Genomic DNA, 24,841 nt, shown 5'->3' with positions numbered 1-24,841 from the left:
AGCCCTGCAATCAGAGACTGAAACTAAATACTCTACTCTACTTACCATCCTTGATTTGGGTACTTTTAAACATTTCTGTAATTGAGTGCCGGAATTGGATACTCTAAAAGTGCCCTGGAATTGGTTAGGTACTGGTGTGTGTGATTGAGTGCTGAGTGAAGGGCTGTTCTTGGGTTCTAGAGAGGCTCTATATATTTATCTTCAATCTTTTCACTTTGTGCTGTACGAGTGTGTGAGCAGCGTGCTGTACGAGTGTGTGAGCAGCATGCTGTACGAGTGTGTGAGCAGTGTGCTGTACGAGTGTGTGAGCAGCATGCTGTACGAGTGTGTGAGCAGTGCGGTGTACGAGTGTGTGAGCAGCGTGCTGTACGAGTGTGTGAGCAGTGTGCTGTACGAGCGTGTGAGCAGTGTGCTGTACGAGCGTGTGAGCAGTGTGCTGTACGAGTGTGTGAGCAGCGTGCTGTACGAGTGTGTGAGCAGCATGCTGTACGAGTGTGTGAGCAGCGTGCTGTACGAGTGTGTGAGCAGCGTGCTGCACGAGTGTGTGAGCAGCGTGCTGCACGAGTGTGTGAGCAGCGTGCTGTACGAGTGTGTGAGCAGCGTGCTGTACGAGTGTGTGAGCAGCGCGCTGTACGAGCGTGTGAGCAGTGTGCTGTACGAGTGTGTGAGCAGTGCGCTGTACGAGTGTGTGAGCAGTGCGCTGTACGAGTGTGTGAGCAGCGTGCTGTACGAGTGTGTGAGCAGTGCGCTGTACGAGTGTGTGAGCAGTGCGCTGTACGAGCGTGTGAGCAGTGCGCTGTACGAGTGTGTGAGCAGTGCGCTGTACGAGCGTGTGAGCAGTGTGCTGTACGAGTGTGTGAGCAGCGTGCTGTACGAGTGTGTGAGCAGCGTGCTGTACGAGTGTGTGAGCAGCGTGCTGTACGAGTGTGTGAGCAGCGTGCTGTACGAGTGTGTGAGCAGCGTGCTGTACGAGTGTGTGAGCAGCGTGCTGTACGAGTGTGTGAGCAGCGTGCTGTACGAGTGTGTGAGCAGCGTGCTGTACGAGTGTGTGAGCAGCGTGCTGTACGAGTGTGTGAGCAGTGTGCTGTACGAGTGTGTGAGCAGTGTGCTGTACGAGTGTGTGAGCAGCGTGCTGTACGAGTGTGTGAGCAGTGCGCTGTACGAGTGTGTGAGCAGTGCGCTGTACGAGCGTGTGAGCAGTGCGCTGTACGAGTGTGTGAGCAGCGTGCTGCACGAGTGTGTGAGCAGCGTGCTGCACGAGTGTGTGAGCAGTGTGCTGTACGAGTGTGTGAGCAGCGTGCTGTACGAGTGTGTGAGCAGCGCGCTGTACGAGCGTGTGAGCAGTGTGCTGTACGAGTGTGTGAGCAGCGTGCTGTACGAGCGTGTGAGCAGTGTGCCGTACGAGCGTGTGAGCAGTGTGCTGTACGAGTGTGTGAGCAGTGTGCTGTACGAGCGTGCGAGCAGTGTGTGAGCAGTGTGCTGTACGAGTGTGTGAGCAGTGTGTGAGCAGTGTGCTGTACGAGTGTGTGAGCAGTGTGCTGTACGAGTGTGTGAGCAGTGTGTGAGCAGTGTGCTGTACGAGTGTGCGAGCAGTGTGCTGTACGAGTGTGTGAGCAGTGTGCTGTACGAGTGTGTGAGCAGTGTGCTGTACGAGTGTGTGAGCAGTGTGCTGTACGAGTGTGTGAGCAGCATGCTGTACGAGCGTGTGAGCAGTGTGCTGTACGAGTGTGTGAGCAGTGTGCTGTACGAGCGTGTGAGCAGTGTGCTGTACGAGCGTGTGAGCAGTGTGCTGTACGAGCGTGTGAGCAGTGTGCTGTACGAGCGTGTGAGCAGTGTGCTGTACGAGCGTGTGAGCAGTGTGCTGTACGAGTGTGTGAGCAGTGTGCTGTACGAGTGTGTGAGCAGTGTGCTCTGAACACAGACCTGAATCCGGATGAGGTCTGTGGGTTTGAAGTCGTTGGGGGAGCAGCCGCACCAGTCCACGATGTGCTTATACTGACACTTGCAGCCCAGCTTGCGGTTCCAGTTGGTCACGCGCAGGTTGTTGTCCACCAGTGTGTCGCACATGTGACTGTTTCCCAACACAGTGTGGAAGAAAGACTGAGGGAGGAAAGACAGGAAAGATGAGACAGAGACTTTTCTCCACCTAAATAACAATGATTTCAGGATTAGAACTGGGATATTCACCATGAACACGGGGATACAGGAATAAATGTATTGTTTTATAGTATATTTATCATTTATAAAGTAATATTTACCATTCTTTTTCTGTAAACAAAAACATAATATTTTGTGATGGCCTGGAATAACATTAACAATCATTGGTCCCTATTTTATCAAAGTTTTTTTTTTTTAAGCCTTTCCCAGCTTATTTTGTCTCTAACACTTTTTTGTTTACTTTACCGAATCCAAACCAATCAGTGCAGAGATAAAAAAAAAAATCTGGCTGGAAATGAACCTAGGAAAAATAACATTGAATAAGAAGGTATGTCCAAACTTTTAATAATAATAAAAAAATAAGAATATATTACATAAAATGTTAAATGATATATGGAATATACAGCTACACTTCAGTTTCTGAATCAGTTTCTCTGATTTTGCTATTTATAGGTTTATGTTTGAGTAAAATGAACATTGTTGTTTTATTCTATAAACTACAGACAACATTTCCTCCAAATTCCAAATAAAAATATTGTAATTGTGAGCATTTATTTGCAGAAAATGAGAAATAAATATATATTCTTTTATAGTATTTTTTTATTTATAAAGTGAAATTTACCTTTCCTTTTCTATAAATAAAAAACATACTATCTTGCCATTTCTTTTTTATTTAAATGTATTTTGTGCCTTTTGATCTTTTTGATATCTATCATGAACTCATACCGCATTAAAGATAAAAATACAATTTATTTTACAGCCTAAAGTCCACATTGCAAAAATTTAGCTGCTTTTTCTGACATACAATAAATAAATCAGTAAGTTTCGGTTTAATATATTGGCCACATACCAAGATCATCTTGCATCCCTAGATATTTGAGCTTGTTTTGAACACTGCTGAGACATGGCGCTTATATTACCAAACCAAAAAATATATATACTTTTAACCATAACGCAATTGTGAGAAAAAGGTTATTATTGGAATTATTTAGACATTTCTTAAACCATCGAGCACAAGGGTTTTTCCCACTCCTCCATGCAGAATTATTTCAGCTCAAATTAGACTATTAAACCCAAACAGTAGTCATGATCTTTAACAGCAGCAGAAGCAGTGTAAAAGAGTGAGCAGGTACCTCGGCAGGAAGCAGGGCGTAGGTGTAGAACTGCTTCAGTCCGTTCACCAGCTCGTCCTGAGACGTGACCACGTACTCCACGAAGCGCCGCGTCAGCGAGAACCAATCAGAACCTCCCGAAACCTCCAGCCCCTCGGGAATAGTGCGCTCGCCCAGACGCCACATGTGATTATCACACTCGTGGAAGAGGCGGTCCAGCCCCTGCTTCTTAATAAACCTGCAGCAGAAAAGCAAACGTTACAATTAATAAAATAAAATAAAAAAATACATAAAACATGACATACAATGCAATCACCCAAAGTATATGTGCTATCAGACTGGTAGAAGTTTCTTTAGTTTAGCAATGTAGCTGTTGGGTAATGTAGCTAACAAATAACAGCTAACAAAAAAAATATGCTTAAATCAGTAGTCATCCCAGAAACAGCATTAACTGTTTAAAAACTATTACTATTTGTGAAGCTGATAGTTTTTTTATAGTTTTATTCACAGTTTTTGGTGGTTAAGGCTCAGTGCAACCTGTAAGCTCTATGCTTCACTTGTTAGCCACATAAGCTATAGTGCAAAAAGAGGCTAAAAACCATAAGCTAATAAAAAAAAAAAAAGCCAAAACAATAAAGCTACAAAACTGCAGTTAAGATGCAAAGGAACAAGTTCTAAAAAAAAAAGCCTAAAAGAAGCTATAAATACAGAAAATCTGAATAATCTGCAAAACTAAATGTATAGAAAACTAAAGCTAAAATGTGAAGCAGTTCATTTTTTAACTACAGTTGAAATTCCAAGAAGGTGAAAAGAAGCTGTGTTCAACTGTATTTAAATTAAATTATGTCTCACAAACATATAAGAGTATTGAAGCACTTTCTCCACAAGAGGACAGTGTTTGTGCGCACCATTAAAAAACCAGTGAAACACACCAATGCTGTTGAATGCTAGAAAAACACAGTGGACAAAATGTACAACATAACCGTTAGCAATGGTGTGGAATAATATTACCGATCATTAGTCCCTATTTTACCAAAGTTTTGTAGCCTTTCCAAGCTTTGTCTCTACAACATGTCACTGGTAAATCAACTGATTCTTGACTTAGATTATTTTTTTTTTTATTATAATTATGAATAAAAGCAACTCAAACTGCATTACCCTGCACGCATCAATATAAATACAGAGCCCTTAATGCTAATGCTAAGTAATTAGGCTGGAGGCAGAATGAGGCAGAGGTCTAGTGAATGCTCACAGTAGTAAGTGTGAGTAAACCATCCAGCATTAAATGTACAGCGTGATTTGCATGTCAACGAGTGATAGAAAGAGAAAATCAGAGAGATGGTGAGGGAGCTACCTGGCATTCTCTCTGCCGTGAGACTTCAGGAAGTTCTTGTCGCGGTTCTGCGAGAGGAAAACCACCAGCTCATCGTTGGTCCTGTTTGGGGATGATAGGAGAGAAAGAAAGAGGTGATTTAACAGAGGAAAAAGAGGAGTGCAGGAGGTTAACTGTATAGAAAACAGTTGCTGAGAGCTGGAGGAGAGCGTGGATGAATGTGATGGTTTCCTGTGGATGGAATTATCCGCTGCTGACAGGATTTGGTGGTCATCACGCTCTCTGTGTGCGTCAGGCTGTAGATGTTGATTTAGCTCTTTTGCTCCTGTGTGAACTGAAGCGCACGCTCGGCTGTGAGGATTATAAACCCTCAGGAAAGGCTGGGACGCGTCTGAAGGAGGTAAAAAAGCTCCAGCACTGATAGAGGAGAAAGAAGGAGATGTGCCAGCTTCACCAAACACCAGCACAAAGAGAGCTTTCACACCCTGCAGCTCACCGCCAAGATCTGCAGCCTCTAAAAGAGGATCCGGCTCAGTTTTACTGAATGCGAGCGGCTGGTGGAGCAATGGAGACTTCAGAAGAGGAAACTCAGAGCTCAGTAGCTCATTCATTTACTCATAGTAAAACCAAAGAAACGAAGGAGTGAAGCTTCAGACTGAACGCGCTCTCTCTCTCTCTGACTGAACATAACCTGGAATCGGATTCATCCGCTCTGAAAGGAGACCCCATCACACCCGCCCAGTTTAAAATGATTCTTCTGCATGCTTGGTGGAATTACCCATTCTCAACAGAGAGGGCACTAAATCCAAAAATTCTCCAAATCCCACAATTTTTAGAGATCAGCTTTAAGTAGAATAGTTGGTTATCTATACTAGTCATTTTATTTTTCAGACTAATTGTTACTTCTATTTCTCATATTTTCACACAATTATCTGAACTTTCTACTACTTACATTTTAAAAACAGCCTCGTTACTCCTGTTTCATTTCAGCTGGTTTTCATTCCGGCTTCTCATCGTTCAGTAAAACCCCCATCCAGATAAATCTCTCCATCCAGATAGAGTGAATCTGATTGTGATTGGATGTAGAGAAGTGTATACATATTCCATTCCGACTCCCTATTGGTTTACATGATCCAACTAAGTTTTGCTATTTACTGTTTTTACTTTGTTTATTTGCAGTTTATAAGCATTAAATAAACTATACATTTTATAAACTAATAGTTTTGTAGTAGATCTTTAATGTTACATTACTTTAGTCACAGTAAGTTACTGTTTACGAAATAGACAAACATTATAGAATTTTTACCACTGTTATATTTATACTAAATAAAATGTATTTATTTTGCTGCAGTAGTGACCTGGTGGGGAAGTCTGTGGCGCTGAGGTTGATAAAGAAGTCCCACTTCCACTCCAGCATGGAGAGCAGGTCCTGCATGCTGCGCAAGTAGGCTTTCAGCAGGCTGGCTCCACCCCAGATGGTGACCATGCGCCAGGGCGTGGCCCTCACGTTGGGATACAGCTCCGCCATCTGCAGGACTTCACGGTGCAGGTAGTTGGAGCGCTGCAGGGAAAACACGCGACAACATTAAACAGAGTTTACACACGACGTCAACGTTTCCACTTTACTATAACTACCACTCCTTTCACTCGAGGGTTAAACTGTCTGTGCAAGATGGTTTCAGTGGTATTTCAAACGTGGATGTTATGGTACCCAGGCATTCCACAGTATCCCACGGTTGCTATGGGGTTGCTAGGTACCCATTATGATGAATTTGTGAGATAGTTGCTAAAATGTATCATCAGGTGGTTGCTATAGCACTGCCAAGTGGTTACTGTGATACCTTAGGAGGATGGGTGGGAGTTAATAACACACACACACAAACACACACACACACACACACACAAAAACACACACACACACACAAAAACACACACACACACACACACAAAAACACACACACACACAGAAAAACACACACACACACACAAAAACACACACACACACACACAAACACACACACACACACACACACAAAAACACACACACAAAAATGATAGGAAACAAACAGAGACACACAAACACTAGACACGCACTTGCGCGCGCACACAAAAAAACACACACACACATGCTATACACACACACGCCACATACACACAAAAGAGAGAGAGGAAGACACACAGAGAGCCACGGCACATTTTAATGCTGCACCATTGATGAAAATAAACTTAATTTATTAAATTATAAATTATTAAAATTATTACTTGTGGTATTTACTTCTATTTTGTGTTTGCAGTTTGAGTAGGAAATTGTCTTGTTTTCTCTCTATTTTTTAATAGAGTACTCGATTATTAAAATAATGGATAGCTGTAGTCCTACACTAACATTAACTGGATAAGTGTTAGGGAGATACTGTCCAATTCATCAAAATTAAATTATATGTTACAGTAACTACAGACTTTACTAAAAAAAAAAAAAAAAAAAAAAAAAAAAAAAACACATGAAATGCTGCCTGATGCTCCTGCTCATGGCCAAATGGAGTCAAATTTCGGCACAACACCTCTTCTTTTTCTTCTTCTATTGTTTAATGGGTGACTATAGCTATGGCGTCACATCAATGTCAAAAGTCGAGGGAGCAAAAATACCAGGTAAAAAAAAATTAACTAGTGTTTTAACATTTTTGCGTATGTGAATTAACTTCTCGTGAGCACAAATGTGAAACTAGCAAGCTAAAAAAAAAAAAGAATAGTTTGCGCGCTGAAGAAAATGTTGCTCTCGAGCTTCATTTATTTTTCCTCTCGGGTGTTTTTTTTCCTCGCGCGCTGTGTGAATTACCTGCAGCAGCAGTTTGTGCTCGACGGAGTATTTTGCGCTCGAGTTTTAAAAGGAGTGGTTTTGACAGTTTGGGGGCGGGGCCGCGGTCACCGCCCTCAGCGAACGCTATTGGCTTATATCTCCAGGGTTTGTGACGGACTGCCTACCTCCACGAGCCGGAGGAGGGCGGAGCAAGAAGCACAGAAGGACAGTTAGCTAGCTAGCTATGCTAACATCCAAAAATCCACTTAAAAGCACCCGAGAGGAGAAAAATGAAGCTTGAGAGCAACATTTTCTTCAGCGCGCACATCATTCACTTTTTTTTTGCTCGCTGGTTTCACATTTGTGCTCACGAGAAGTTAATTTACACACGCAAAATGTTAAAACACGCTGGTTAATTTTTTTCACCTGGTATTTTTGCGCCCTCGACTTTTGACATTGATGTGACGCCGTATATATATTTCCTTAAATTGTTGTAATTGGTCTGATAGTCTTTTAAAAACCATAAAAAAAGGTTTTTACACTGCAGATGAACTAGATCATGGTTCAGTTGATCTAGACTGAGATCACCTCTTTTAGTATGACCAAATTTTGCTTCTTTGTAAAGTTTGTGACACCTTTCACACCTGCTGAACTGGTCGAGACTGAATGAGTTAGGTGTGAAATCAGACTAAGACTTTTTGTAACTGGAGGGAAGAATGGTCTCTCTCTCTGATTGACTGTAAAACTGCAATCAGCTCTGGTGAGACGGTACTTTTCAAGCATTTACTACAAGATGGGAACCCTGAGAACCAGATGAAAGCAGTGAGGAACAAAGAGCAGGTGGTACAGCCTCTCACATCAAAGAGTGAAAAACACCCCACCTCTCCTGTACTCTACACACACACACACACCTGTTTTTCCGGGTGAGAAGCCATTGATTTTCTCAGAGTCTTCACTGTAACCTTTCAGCCGGAGCTAAAGTGCTCTGAAAGCTCGGCGTATTCGTTCAGGATGTGGTGTCACTGACCTTTTCACTTTGCTCCATCTCCTACTGAGATATCTCACAGAGCTTCAGCTGCACGGCTTTTAAAACTTTCAAGCAGCACTACTGCATGCTGGGTAAATTCTAGAGGCAGAAAGTATTGATACAATTCACCTGGAAAACGCTTTCCAAATATACAGCTCTGGAAACAATTAAGAGACCACCTCAGTTTCTGAATCAGTTTCTCTGATTTTGCTATTTATAGGTTTATGTTTGAGTAAAATGAACACTGTTGTTTTATTCTATAAACTACAGACAACATTTCCCCCAAATTCCAAATAAAAATATTCTCATTTAGAGCTTTTAGTTGTAAAAAATGAGAAATGTCCGAAATAACAAAAAACGCAGAGCTTTCAGACCTCAAATAATGCAAAGATGCAAGTTTTAAGAGTTTAGAAATCAATATTTGGTGGATTAACTCTGGTTTTTAATCACAGTTTTTTTTCATGCATCTTGGCATCATGTTCTCCTCCACCAGTCTTACACACTGCTTTTGGATAACTTTATGCCTTTACTCCTGGTGCAAAGTAGTTCAGTTTGGTGGTTTGATGGCTTGTGATCATCCATCTTCCTCTTGATTATATTCCAGAGTTTTTTTTAATTCGGTAAAATCAAAGAAACTCATCATTTTTTATTGTTTTTTCTTTTTTTTCCCTCAGTAATTCAGTTTAAAACTCATATATTATATAGATTTATTAAACACATAGTGATCTATTTTAAGTGTTTATTTCTTTTATTGTTGATGGTTATGGCTTACAGCCAATGAAAACCCAAAAATCAGTGTTTCTGAAAATTAGATTATTATATAAAGCCAATTGGTACTTTTGGCAGTGTTGGCAGTGTGCCAAGTCCTGCTGGAAAATGAAATCCACATTTCCATAAAAGTTGTCAGTAGCAGAGGGAAGCATGAAGTGCTCAGCTGCATTAAAAATTAGAGTTACGCTCAATGTGTTACCAAAGGGAAAATAAAGGTTAATTGACTGATTGATTTACTAATTACAGTATATACCTGTGGTAGATTTTTGTTACTTTTTCATTTTGCAACAGTATTATCATCATTATTCATTTGTGCAGTATAGTTTGATATTTTTTGTTTCTACTGAATGTATAAATTATACTAAATCATATTTATTTTGTTGCAGAAGTATATCTTTAAAATTAACTGTAAAAAAAAATGTTTTAATATCACCAAGAATATCGTTATAGTAAATATACCCTAAAATATTACTGCGATATTATTTTAGAGCCATATCGCCCACCCCTGCAGTAGAGGAGATTTTCTTCCAGTAACACGGTTCACTTTCAGCGCATTTCCAGTCCTCTAAAACCCAATTAACAGCAGTGGAACTCCAGGACGTGTGAACCTACCTTATCTACATGGATGTAATAAAAGTGGTCTTTGTGATAAATGGCTTTAAGAAGCCTCTTGAGCTGCCGGATGGCTCGGCCGTGGACCATCAGTACGAAGGCCACCCGGACCGGGTTCTCCACTTTAGATATATCACTGTCTATGATGTCGATCTGCTGAGCAGCACTGGACAGAACTAAAACAAACAAAAACAAAAAAAGGATAAGAAAAAAGAAAAGAAAAAAAAAGAGAAGTTTAAAGAAAGTTCATTTTCCCAGTTTCTCATACACATTTAAAAAATAAATAAATAAATAAATAAAAAAAGACATTTAATCAGCAAAACATTATGCATACTGTACAAAATGTTCAAAGCTTAATCCAGTCAGATAGAGTTAATCAAACTACAGGGGTTGGAAAATGAAACTGAAACACCTGGTTTTAGAGCACAATAATTGATTGTGGTGACGGACAGTTCTGGTGGAAACAGGAGAGTTGAGGTGCACATTGAATTCTGCCGTGATTTGATCAGCCGTGGTTTTATGTTTTTTGGATACAATCCGGGTTAGCACCCGAACATCCCTTTCAGATAGCTTCCTCTTACAGCATCCACAGTTAATCCTGTTGGATGTGGTTGGTCCTTCTTGGTGGTATGCTGACATTACCCTGGATACTGTGGCTCTTGATGCATCACAAAGACTTGCTGTCTTGGTCACAGATGTGTCAGCAAGACGTGCACCAACAATTTGTCCTCTTTTGAACTCTGGTATGTCTGGTATATATCCCATAATGTTGTGTGCATTGCAATATTTAGAGCAGAACTGTGCTCTTACCCTGCTAATTGAACCAACCTTCACACTCTGCTCTTACTGGTGCAATGTGCAATAAATGAAGATTAGCCACCAGGCTGCTCCAATTTAGCCATGAAACCTCCCACACTACAATGACAGGTGTTTCAGTTTCATTGTCCAACCCCTGTATATATACTAAAGTAAAGCTCCCACCGTGCTGTGGGCAGAACTGAGGCAGAGCCTGTGGCATCAGCTCTCCAGCCTGGTGTTGGCACACGATGTTGGCGAGCTCCTGCCGGCACTGTCTGGAGGTGGCGCGGTGCAGAGCGGACAGGGCATCCTTGCCCGAGATATCACATTTGGGTACAAAGTCACTGTTGGGTATCTGAGGGGCACCTTCAACGCTCCCCGGTTCTCCTGGAACAACCAGTGGGATCTTGCCTCCTTCCCCCGTCCTCAGATCAGTGAAGTTTCGGCTGCTGGACGGGTCGTACGGTGCCACGCCGTCGGCAGGCGCTCCGGCGACCTGAGCCATTACTCCATTGTCCTTCAGGGAGGTCTTAGCTCGCCGCTTAGCTCCCTTCCTGAGAGCTCGGGTAACGGCCGCCCGCTCCAAGCCCTGCTTCCACCGGCTGTTATAGCCTCCCGATAGGGCATTCTGCCGCTCCCAGGCCTCGGGGTCTCGCTTCAGGTCCTGATTATTGTGATCAGGCAGCTTAGAGCGCCGGAACTTCCGCTGGAGGAGGAAAAAAGAAAAATAAAGAAATTAAAATCTATATTTATTTTATTTGTTTTTATGTTATGTGTACTAGTTATCTCAGTGTCTGCCCAATTGGGGAGAGCAATGTGGCTCTAAAATTCATAATTATATGTTTATTGACTTTTACAGAGATTAAATTGCAAATTGCATCAAACTAATTGAATATCTCTTGCCACATCAGTATCAGAGGGAGGTTAACATACTATATGAACTTAAATAAAGAGAAAATAAAAGATAAAGAATAAAATACAGCAAAATAAAATAAAACACAGGACGGGTATGATACACAAAAAAGTACAATCCCAGATACGGCAAAACACTGAATTATAAAACTTATTTCAAGAAACACTACTGTAACAAAATGAAAATTATTTTTTATTATTTCGTACGATATGATATGGATATTAAAAAATACAAGAATTTTATCAGATTTGTAACAGAAGTAAATCAGAGCTTCAGCTCTGAAGATAAGTTTAAAATTTTAAACTTTAATCCAACCTTTTCATAACACCTTTGTAGACATCTCTCCAAAATGATGAGAGCCAATGTGGCACTAGTTGGGAAAGGCCCTAAAGTAAATAATTTTAGTTGTAGGTGGATCGCCGATCACCATGTCAGTCAACTGTGAAGATTCAAAAGTGGCAAAGGGGAAGCTGCAGGGAAGCTGCACCACTCACTAATTAATGGTGAAACTGCACTTTAGAGATGAGTAGATGTGGCTGGACATCAATGTGCCAGACAAGGCAAAAAAAAAAACATGAGATAATGGCAACAGGAAAGTACGCAACTAACATTAAAAATCTAATTATTTTGAAAGGGCGATTTTCAGTTTAGGAGGTCTGACAGAAAGCTCAGGGATGGTTTTAGGACAGTTGTGAAAAAAGTTACTCTGGATTAGGACTGTCACAATAATTACATTATCGATTAATCATACAATTAATGAACATGACATCAATAAAATTTGATAATTGTGATATTGTTTATTGTGTTTACTTGTATGTTTGTTCACACACACACACACACACACACACACACATATACATACATACATATATACATATATATATAAAACAGTGAACAGTATTTTAGCCAATCCTGCTTTAAAAACGGACCAATGCTTCAATAACTGTGACTCCACACACACACTGCAGTAGCTGAATAAATAAGTATATCATTCCTAAACTAAATTGCTTTTTTTATGCTATTCTGTTATCATTATGTTAGTTGCATTTTATGGTCTTAAAATGACAAAAATACAGTGTATCACAATAATTTCTGGGACGATATATTGTCCACAAAAAAATCGTATCAGTACAGGCCTAATCTGGAGTTTACAGAAAAAAATATATATATATATATAAATGCAACAAAATATCAAATAGCGTTATTTCACGTCACATACCCATAATGTATTGACCAATGTTATTTTGCCCCATTACTACTTTCAAGTCTGAAAACTGCTATTATTACCATACATCATTTTTACAATTACAATATAACTGTGTCACTATCTACTGTTAACATTACGATACTCCGTAACTGCTTACAGTATCCGTTCTCTACTTCTCAACTCAACAAATCTTTAGCATAAACAAGAAAACAGGATATCGGCCCTGAAGAAACACAGGAAACAGGAGATCAGAGCTGAAAGAGTTTCTAAACTGAGCAAAGTGAGGATGATTCACACTCACAGAACAATAAAACCAGTGAAATGAGGTGGTGTGGGCCCAGAGGCACAACATGTTTACTCTTTATTTGTTGTCTTGTTCTTTTTTTATTTACAGCTATTTTTACAGCACAGCCACCTCGTTCAGACGAGTCTGAGAGGAAACAACTTACAGGAAACTGAGATTCCTAATGAGGACACTGAGTCAGAGAGAGGGGGCTGATACAGGAAAACAAACTCAAACTAGAACTCTATAACTATTCAACTTTACTGTCTGATAACTGTGGGGGGCTAAAACAGTTAAAATAATCATATAGCAATATAGATCAATCAGATATATGCACTGATTTGGAAACAAAGCAATTTAAAGCAGCATTTAGAACATTTTTTGTTCATGCTCATTTAATACCTTTAAATCATATATAGATTAGCACAGCACTATTATCAGCATCATTCTATTATTTTCCACAGTGAAATTTGAGATTTTACATTGTGATTTTAATATTAAAGACATTAAAGCTGTACAGGAACACACGTGGAATAAAACAGTAATAATATCATATCAACTTGAAGTCAATGAAATAGTTATAGTGACAGACCTATCAATGGCCCAAACAAAGACATGTAGGTTCTAACAAGGTACAAAGAGCGACTGAGAATGAATGAATATATGAATGAATGAATGAATTAAAAAAATAATGAATGAATAAAACTAAATGAATAACTGAATAAAACTGAATGAATGAATACATTTATTCATGAAAAAAAAAATCTAAAATTTCCCCTCGGGGATCAATAAAGAATCTATCTATCTATCTATCTATCGATCTATCTATCTATATGAATAAAACTGAACGAATGAAGGAATAAAACTGAATAAATGAATAAATTAAATAAATGAATGAATAAAAATGAATGGAGGAATGAATAAAACCAAATAAATGAATCAATCAATAAATGATTTAATAAAACTGAATTAATGAATAAACAAAACTGAATTAATTAATCCAACTGAAAGAAAGAAAGAAAGAATGAATAAAACAATGAATTAATAAAACCGAATAAATAAATGAACAACCAAAACTGAATGAATGAATACAACCGAATGAATGAATGAATGAATGAATGCGATTTAATAAATGAATGAAACTGAATGAATGAGTAAAACTAAATATATGAAACTGAAAGAACAAATTTGAACGAATGATAAAATATATGACTGAATGAACATACTGAATGAGTGAATGCATAAAACTAAATGAAAGAACCAATGAAACCGAGAATCACTGAATAAAACTGAATGAATGAATGAATGAATGAATTATAGTCTGTAAACAGTAAGCAGAGGGTGGGGTTGGAGCACTGCCACGCTGCTCTAAGCTTCCAATAAGATCATCAGTGTCAGACAGGGACCGGCTTCCCCTCCAGTCCTCCCAGTAACACTGCCCATTAATTAGGCGTGCAGCTCCTGGACCCAGTACCAGTCTGCTGCCATGACCACCAGAACGAGCCGAGGCGGTGAGTCCGGTCCTCATGGACTCCTCTGCTCTGAGTCTCAGTGTGTAAATGTCAGTCAGCAGCAGCTGCAGCTGAAGCCGGGGCTGACCGCTCTCCTGCACGTGTCCCAAATCCACCTGATCCACCTCTACTGAAACACCACGCCCAGAACCAGAGGAGCAGCGAGAGAGAGAGAGAGAGAGATAAGAGCAGAACAGGCAGGGGTGGCATTTCCTGGAGCGTCCGCATGCCATCAACCTGCATTTCACTCACTCACATACATACCCAGACTCAGACCTGCTGACACGAGCTGCACTCACTGCTGAGTCACACGTGTTACATTATATATTATATATTACACCTGTTACGACGATTATATACTATATACTTATTATATATCATACAATATATGGACTAAAGGTGTAAAAAAAATATATTAATATTTTAAAGCATTATTAATTGTATTTCCAAAAGCACAGATTTGATTTTTAATTCATTTAAACTGTTAGTTCAGACAGTGAATCATTAAGTGTTGTGTTTAAACTAGGGGTGGGCAATATTATATCGTATACAATATATCGTGACACAGAAATATCATGATATTAAAAATCCATATCGTGATAACAGGGCTGTTCTGTCTTGATGCCCATGATGCCACTCTTCAGAGGAGATTCAAATTGGAGAACAACTTGCAATTGGCCACCTTAAATACCTTTTCTCATGATTGGATACACCTGGCTATGAAGTTCAAAGCTCAATGAGGTTACCAAACCAATTTTGTGCTTCAGTAAGTCAGTAAAAAGTAGTTAGGAGTATTCAAATCAATAAAATGATAAGGGTGCCCATACTTTTGCACCGGTCAAATTTTGGTTTAATGCATATTGCACATTTTCTGTTAGTACAATAAACCTAATTTCAATCCTGAAATATTACTGTGTCCATCAGTTATTAGATATATCAAACTGAAAAGGCTGTTGCCCAAATATTTACAACTAAAATGATTAACATTAATAGGGGTGCCCAAACTTTTTCATATGACTGTATATGCTTTCCCACCGGCATTAAACGCACCGTCTGAAAATGAAATGCCTACAGCAAATTTCCAGTAAATTTTAATTTAAGACATTTTAAGACTTTTTAGGGATCTGTAGGAACCCTGTCTTATCCCAGCCCCGTCCTTTTTTTTAAACTAATCTGATGTTTAAACTAATCTGATGTCTTAATTTATCAACTTTATCTGTGGAAATTGATCAAGAATGCAATTTTGAGTATACACTGAACTATTCCTTTAATCCAAATACCAAACCCATAGCCCAATCACGCCCAAGTGCTGCTATGAACATCATGCAGCGTGTTTTAACTGGAATTCTCACTGCGGAGGGTTTACGGCTCATCCTGGCAGCTCGTCTGCTGAGACGGAACAACAGAACCCTTCTCTCGCCTCTGCAGACGGACTGCACGGAATGTAAACCCAAACTCTGAAAGCACGCAAAGAATAACACAAAAACGACATTTAACAACACCTCATCCTGCGGCGCTTCCCACAACAGCGCAGACAGGCCCGCTGATGTGACCCTGCAAGTATGCAGAGAAAGACAGAGAGAAGAATAACAAGCACGACCCACCAGATCCCTCTTCAGCCAAGCCTGGGCCTTCGCCACACGCCACCGGCCCAGACGCAGCAAAGCACTGTGGGAACAGAGACCACACGCCCAGCGCCAGAGACCACACGCCCCAGACCGACTGCCGGACGGCACGAAACTGCAGAAACTCCTACATTATACACAGCTTCCTCCAAACCGGCCCTTTCGCCCACAATACTACACTAAATTTACCCAGCACAGCAGACTCAGGCAGCTGAGTGGGGTATAGAGAGCTCGTTACTGCAGCATCAAGACTCTCACACTCAACACCCACTTCAAAACACTAACAACGCCTGAAACAGGCCACAAGACCTGCCACAGTTTACAGACTGGAAACAAATGAAGGAATGCAACAATAAACTGGAATCATTATAGCAGATATTGATTCTTAAAATGTAGAGATTTTTGTATCAAACCAATCTGAACTGGCTTTTAATAAGAAATTACATAATATGGGGTTACAAACTACAGTAAACATGCAGTACAATTACTATACACAAATAGTGCAGTCAAATAGTCTTTGCTGTTTCTAAGTAGTTGTTATATTTGACCCATTTTTATTGATTAAATAAGAGACAAAAAAAATTCTTTGATTTTACCAAATAAAAAAACCTCTGGAATATAATCAAGAGGAAGATGGATGATCACAAGCCATCAAACCACCAAACTGAACTGCTTGAATTTTTGCTCCAGGAGTGGGTAGCATAAAGTTATCCAAAAGCAGTGTGTAAGACTGGTGGAGGGAGGAAAACATGCCAAGATGCATAAAAACTGTGATTAAGGTTTAGTTCATGTTAATACTACTGTTAAGAATACTAATCTCTCTGAATTTTGATCATTTCACTGCATTAGCAACAGGTATGCTGTTATACTATATTCACTAACCTATAATAACCTGCACCACATATCCCTATGAACAACTATACTGTCCTATACTACCATATAATCCCCTATATCACCATATACAACCCTCAATGCCACCATATACTACCCTATTTCACTAAATACTCCTCTATACAAACATGTATCGCCCTATACTCGCCTATGCCACCATGTACAATCCAATACTTTCCTATATCATATACTCCACTATACTACTCTATACCACCATATAGGACCCTATACTCCCCTATCTTCTATATCACCATGTACTACCCTATACTCACCTTTGCCACCATATTCAACCCTATACCACTTTATACTCCCCTATGCCTCCATATGTTACCCTATACTGCTCTATACTCCCCTATACTTTTCAGAGCCATCATATACTGCCCCATATTCACCTATACAACCCTATGCCACTCTATACTCCCCTATGCCACAATATGCTACCCTATACTGCTCTGTACTGCCATATACTTGATAGAATCAATATATACTGCCCAATATTCACCTATACCACCCTATATTCCCCTTTGCCACCATATGCTACACAATACTGCTCCATACAACCCTATACTCTTCAGAACAAACATATACTACCCTATATTCCCCTATAATCCCCTATACTACTCCTCTACACCACCACATAATATACAGAAACATAATATACTACCCTATATTCACCTATACAACCCTCTACCCCTCTATACTCCTATATGCTACCCTATACTGCTCTGTACTACCCTATACTCTCCAGAACCATGACATACTATCCTATATTCCCCAATAATCCATCTATACTAGTCCATCCTCCTCTATACCTCTGCATACTGCCCTATACTTCCCTATGCAACCATATACAACCTTATACCACTCAATACTCCCCTATGCGACCCTATACTGCTCTATATAGCCCTTTACTCACCAGAACCATGATATACTACCCTATATTCCTGTATACTACACTATATTCCCCCATATACTACCCGACACTGCCCTTTACTATTCTGTACTCCCCTATACCACTCTACACTACCCGATACTCTCCTATACTTTTGAAATGCTGAACCAAAAGTTCTGCTCCCCCAGAACTGTCAGGTATGTTTGTGCTCCCAGATGTTTGGTGGAAGTAATCGTATCATAAGGAAAGGGGTATATACCACCACCAGACTCCAGACAATCTATTATGAGATTACACCTCAGCATGTGAACCTGGCCTTTTCACCACAGGGTCTTGCAGTGCATCTTTCACAATATCACTCTCAACACTTCCCTTATCACACTGCAATACAAACAGAACTGTGGTTTTGGACACACACACTGAAGATGATCCATGCTGAACATTTAATTGGCTAATCCTCTGCCCCATTCATCAAATCAAACAGGAAACCCTTCCATCCAAACACAAGTAATTGAGGAAAACGGAATTCCTCCAGATAAGCCAGGCTTATGTTCTCTTTCACTTTCAGCTGATGCATCTCCAAGTATGCAGGTAATAAGGGTCACATTGACGCCACAGCATTGTGCAGTAATTCATCCCCTCAGACTTCTCCAGGAGCAGGAGCCTCAGAATCAATGGCCTCTTTCATCACCTCCCCATCACGCTGAGCGTATCTGCCCAGAGAGAGGTCACACTGGCCCGTAAACCACAGCGCCTCCTGTGCAGACGAGCCAGAAAAGCCAGCATATGATAAAAAGGCTCTCTCCCTCCGAGGCCAATGGCCTTCAGCCCTGTCAGGACCATTACGTTCAGCAGCGTCCTCCCGGCCTGGCGCAGGACAACAGTTGTCATACTGAACCCCGCAGCTACTCCTCATCATAGATGACACGTCACGTTTGCGGCCCACGTTTGCACTAGGGCTCGTACCCGGGGGCTGTTTTCACTGCTCCTCTACACCCAGCGACTTGCTGGATGCAGCAGAATTCTAACCGATGGGAAGAAGCAGCTGATTCTCCTTCTACTGCTCATCACAGATCTGCCTTAACTTTTAGACTAAAAAACTACAGCAGGTAAAAAAAAGATCACCTCTTTACTTGGATGGTCTATTATAGATGCCTCAACTATAGAGACTCAAATGATATTAAACTGAATATCTATTTAAAACAACTGAAATCTTGGTTGAATGTAGTCGAATGATTCTTAATGCTAATGCTAACCTTTCCCCTAACCTTTAAAACTTAAACGCTAAAAATTAACCCTAACTTTAACATCAACCTAAAACTTATATCCAACCCTAAAATTAACTCTTAAAGGTTAAGGATAGGGTACAGGGTAACAGGATAGGCGTAGGGTTACATTCAATACAGAACAATTTACATTCAATGGCTAATTCAGTTGCATTAATAGACATTTAATTGAATGTTAGTTAAACATATACAAGGAATCAACAAGGGACCATCCAAATTAACTGTTGCCAGGAAAAGTGGCCCAAATCTAGGTCTGTCATAATGCTATGTATACACATTACCTCAATTTTGCTCACTTGTGTCAGTATGATGATTAAAAAAACAGTGGCTTTACTTAATTTATTTTATTCATTTAGATTAACTTTATGTTCTACATTAAAATAGGACTGTCTGAATATTACTAATTAAAAGATCTTTGCTCTGCAAAAGGGGGCAATTTAATTTAAGGGCATTATTATAAAAATATAAATCATATTATTTCACAATATATTGGACTATATACTGTTCAAAAACATATAGTTATTGTGATCAGCACAATAAAACCATGAATTTGGCATAATCCGATTTGGGCCACTTCAAAACATGATATGAAAATCAGATGTGCATCCAATTTCCGGCAACACTAATCAGTCTGGAACTCATGCAACAGCAGAGTGAAAGTGGACAACAGCAGTGAGGGAGGGGTTCAGAGAGTGTAAATAACTAGTAAAAAACTAATAAAATGGCAATAAAGGTAAACCAAACATGATGTCCTTTTTACTTGTGGTGTAAGAAAATATACCCACATATCATGATATTTAATTTTGCGATTCAGTACCAGATTTCGAAAAACACTATCTATTTTCATAATTAGTTTACATGTAAAGATTGGTGTCAGAAGTGGTTCATTTAGTGCTGTGTTTAAACCAGACTACTAGATTAGTGCTGTACACTTCCATTAGATCCCACTGTTCGAACTTTTCTTTTACTCAGATTTTATCCAAATAATACTAAAATTTTATTTAAACAATCATGGAGTGCAATATATCTTTTTGCTTACAGTATTGTGAAATATTACATTTTAACCCCTCCATCATGATCTGCCTTTTTTTTTTTTTTTTGCAAATTCTTGCTCATTCACAGCCCTCCTTTTTTATAGGTGAGTTGGACCACATTCTTGGTGATTCTTGACTGATATTTTGCTTAAGACGAAACTGAAACTTCACGTGAAGCGCTTCTCTTCAGTGCATGAGCATCTGTTTAGGAGCGTAAACTCTTTAGACCAATGTTAGAGATGGGTCACATTAAAAAGACTGAAATAAACAAATAAATCAGATTTGGAGCACAAATTGGATTTGTGCAACTTTGACCTTCTGACTGAAGGTAGCCTTAGACGCCACTCTGAGACGCTTCTATTTAAAGACAAAGAGAAATAAAGAAAGGAAGAGAAACAGAGAGAGAGAGAGAGAGAGAGAGAGAGGTGAGAATGGAGGTGCAGACCCATGAGGGCTAATTATGAGAGGGGCTACTGGAAAACTTTTCCAGCAGAGCATGCAGGCTGCTCCAGTTGAGAAGGGACGAAACAGACCTCTGTTAGCTGCTCTGCTCTGCAATCAGCTGAAAGCAAAACTTCACCCCCAAAATAACACTGCTGCTGTTAATGATGACTGATGAAAGCCGGGGGGACTGGTTAGCACCAGCTCGTCTGTTTAAAGCTGGCCCCCCCCCTCGCCTCATCCATTATCAGCAACGTTAGCATTTTTGGGTTACGTCTTCCTTTAATGTCTGGAGGAAAAGACTGCATGGCTCTTCCCAGCAGAACCTACGCTGAACCTGCCACTTTAACAGAGGAGCACTGGATCATATATCAGTCCTGACTGACAGACACCAGCTTCTGGCATCTCACTTCAAGCTACACATTCCATCTCCGACCAATCTCAGCAGACCTACTCGCTTAAGGGGTGGAAAACAGGGAGTTTCTAGGGTTTTTCTGCAAAAGCAAAAGCTGTATGTAGAACCATGAGAACTCAAGGGACCAGTGCTAGCTATGCTTAATCTGTTAGATTCAAGGATAAATAGATCAATAATGGAACAAGAAGGGATTTATTTTTTTTATCTTTTTGTCTTTATAGAAGGGTCTGGAATTCAGTGCAGTTTTTTAGATCTGCAGATTTCCCTGCTCAAACGTGAATTCATGCAAAAAGCAGCAAGGAGATAAAAAAAAAAATGGACAACAGCAGTGAGGAAGGAGGTTCAGTGGTGGGATATTGAGTAGGGGTGTGCCATATCGTATTATACCTAGGCCTGTCACAATAACTACATTATCGACTTATCGTCCAATAAATGGACATGACCTCAATCATTTTAATTATCGTGATACCGTCCTTTGTGTTTGCACTTACAAAATGCACTTATATTGTGACCATGGGAACGGCTGCACCTTTATTAGGAAAAATGTCCTCTATTAACACCCAAAGCAAACTCAAAGAAACACAGCTTAACTTCAGTGTCTTAGGTTCATGTTGTCTAAGTCTTTCACCATCAGCATATCTCTAGAGGCAGGGGCTTTTTTGCCGGTTCAACGCATGCCAGCTGGGACAGACTGGGGCTGCACGTCATGGAGTGGGGCAGACACACGGTTCCCCTGCCTCCGCACTTCGCAATGTGTATATGTATATATAGTACACACTGAAAACCTACTATAACATAGTTTGGTTCAAGCTAGAACTTTTGAGGTTCCAAAATTAGGTGCGTCAACAGGAATGGAAAGTTTATTGTCTTTAAAAGGGTTAATACATTTGTTACAATATTATCTAATTATTTTATTAGAGCCAAATTAGTGGTCTAAAAAAAGGCAACAATATCGTTTATCGCAATAATTTCTGGGACAAAATATCGTTTGCAAAAAAATGTTATCGTGACAGGCCTAATTATACCCAATAATATTGCCAATAATGTAACAATTTTATCGATAAATTCAAATTTACAGTTAAGGACGATGTGTTTTTATGAGAATATTTTTTCTTTGAGTGTTAATTTTTACCACCGATGCTTCTCTGTGGGCTCCTGTAGTTCAGAGTGAGCTTAGCCCCTCCCGCACCGTTTTATTTATTTTTAATTGTTTTTAGAGGGTGTGTTTAGTGTCAGTACTTAAACTATGTTGGAGAAAGCTTTCTAGAAGTTACTAGATGTTTTCACTGTTTACAATTGTTGTTTTTGCTTGTTTCTGGTTGCACTTTAACCACAAAGGGGAAAATTAAGTAACAACAAAATAAATATTAACTTGTTTTTAACCATTTTTTTTGTCATCTGTAGATTTTTAGTATCACAGTATCGCTGGAATCACTGAATCATTTTAAACTTTTAGTTTCTAATCACCATCAGAAAGCCTGTGATTTAAATGACTTTTTATTAGTTTATCTTTTTTCTTATATTATTTATATTTATATTTTATTTATTTTTTGTTTATTTATTATTACTTTATTTTTTTTTCAGTTTAATGCTTTGTATTTTCATTCTTGTTCTTAGTTCTATAATTCATTTAATCGCTTATCATTTTTAATATTTTACTTTACTTTTACTATTATATATTTACTTATTTTATATTTTATAATTTTTTTACTTTCTTTGTCAAATTTGTTTTTTATGGTATTTTAGAATTTTCTGTTTTACATATATATTTTTATTAAATGTTGATCTAAAATGCGCACTTCTTTTATTTTTTTATGTACTATTTTATTTCTTATTATTTCTAAATTATCATTAAATGTGTTCAATCCCTTTAATGTTATAAATGCTCGGCAAAATTGTAAATGAGGGTCATCCGCAAAGTGAAAATAAAGGTTGATTGATTGATTGATAGTAGGGGAAAAAATCCATTAAAATCGAAAATCGGATTTAAAAATATATATATATTTTTTTTTGGGGGGGTGGGGGGGGTGGCAGCACTAGAATCATGACATTCAAATCTGACTTCTGTAACAAATCTGTTAAATTTCTATTATTTTTTAATATCTCAGTTTGGGGTGTGCCATATCTCATATCATATGCAATAATAAAATTACATTTTTATTTTGTTGCAGTAGAGCATTCTTAAAATAATATCTTTAATTCAGTGTTTTGTCATACTGCCAAAAGTATTGCTATCGTAAAAAAGGAAAACATGAAATACTGTGATATTATTTTAGGGCCATATCACCCACCCCTAATAGAGAGTGTTTAATAAATAGCAAAACACTGCCACAAGACTCCAGTTTAAAAAATGTTAAGTTAAGAAACAGAGGATTTAAACCAACAAAAAAGTGGCTGTGACCAAATATCATGCTTTCTTAATTATTAACAGACCTACTAAACCTGCCAATTAAGAGATAAGCTAAATCAGGTGGGCTTGTGCAGACAAACCAACCAACCAACCAGCAGTGGAGGAATCCAGCCCTCCAGGACCAGAGTTACCCAGCCCTCATACAGAAGAACCCTTTGTTGTTCAGAAAGTCAAAGACGATCAGGACAGGCCGAGCCTGTAAACAGGTTCAGAGGTAAGTCAGGCAGCTTAACAGTCCAGCAGCTTGTCTCTGAAAGCTCTTAGTCATTCAGGTCACTGTTTTTAAATCCTACAGAAGCACCAAGTAAAGACGCTTCACCAGGGCGTCCACCAACAGCAGTTCTAATCATTCAAAAACTTATTAAATATTAGAATTTAAAACAAAAGTACCACAACTGTGTAACTCCAAGCAAACCCACTGGTCTCGTTTCAGTGAAAGCCACAAGCTGAGTTTCTGTCTAAACAAGTTTAAACAGAGGAAATTGCGAAATAATCACATTTCCACATTCACTACAGTTATGTTTAGAAACTTAGGATGATGTAGGCTTTCAGGGCTAGAAGTAAAAGTAAAACAATATGAAGCAGAAAGAAGAGATTTAATTCAAGAAGGGATATTAACAGAAATATTCACAGTCTTTTTAAATGGACGTCTCTGTGGTACCTTGACTACACCTACTAAGAAGCTATGGGAGCACAAACACACCAGACAGTTCTAGAAGAGAAAAAACGTCTTGAAAGCAAAATCTAAAACCTATTAATCTCCTTATCTGAGGGGTTCATCCTCAAGATGTTCATATATCAAAAAGGCACCAAGCAAAATGTCTCAGTAGAACTGAGTACTGATAGGCCTAAAAGAAAATGCAACAGGTGACCACCAGCATTTAAAAAAAAAGGAATTATGATTTTAATAAATTAAGTGATTGACTTCACTAACATTATTATCGACAATATAAAGCCTATTCTTTAATTTACACTAAAATATCCATTATTAAAACACTGTTTGATATTTCTTGCCAATACGCTTTTTTATAGGTGAGCTGGACCACATTCTTGGTGATTTTTGGCTGTTATTTTGGCGAGAATGAAACCGAAACTTCACATGAAGCGCTGCTCTTCAGTGCATGAGCATCCGTTTAGGAGCATAAAACTTTTTACAGCAATGTTAGAGATGGGTCACATTAAAAAGCCTAAATTGGATTTGTGCTTTTAATATTTTAGTTTGTTTCGAGTAAATAAAGAAATGCCTTAAATATCTTTATATAGTTTCTATTAATATATTGAGCAAGCAATTATTAGCCCTTTAAGAAGCACGGAATAAAACAATATTAA

The 24,841-nt window shown here is 39.1% G+C and overlaps 1 protein-coding gene across 1 annotated transcript in view; it reads right to left on the bottom strand.

Annotated features, from left to right (window-relative positions):
• xylt2 (xylosyltransferase II) overlaps positions 1 to 24,841 on the bottom strand; it is a 43,293-nt gene that overhangs the window by 14,465 nt on the left and 3,987 nt on the right. The window contains exons 2-7 of the mRNA XM_022664989.2: positions 10,788 to 11,310; positions 9,807 to 9,982; positions 5,961 to 6,163; positions 4,624 to 4,704; positions 3,291 to 3,507; positions 1,924 to 2,100 (exon numbers count right to left, since the gene is read on the bottom strand). Coding sequence (XP_022520710.2) covers positions 1,924 to 2,100; positions 3,291 to 3,507; positions 4,624 to 4,704; positions 5,961 to 6,163; positions 9,807 to 9,982; positions 10,788 to 11,310 — 1,377 coding nt within the window. The remainder of the gene's footprint in view (positions 1 to 1,923; positions 2,101 to 3,290; positions 3,508 to 4,623; positions 4,705 to 5,960; positions 6,164 to 9,806; positions 9,983 to 10,787; positions 11,311 to 24,841) is intronic.

Source organism: Astyanax mexicanus, chromosome 19 (assembly GCF_023375975.1).
Source record: "Astyanax mexicanus isolate ESR-SI-001 chromosome 19, AstMex3_surface, whole genome shotgun sequence".
In the NCBI taxonomy this organism is placed as follows: Eukaryota; Metazoa; Chordata; class Actinopteri; order Characiformes; family Acestrorhamphidae; genus Astyanax; species Astyanax mexicanus.
The sequence above is the reverse complement of the archived record's forward strand: the minus strand, read 5'-3'. Positions and strand labels throughout refer to the sequence as shown.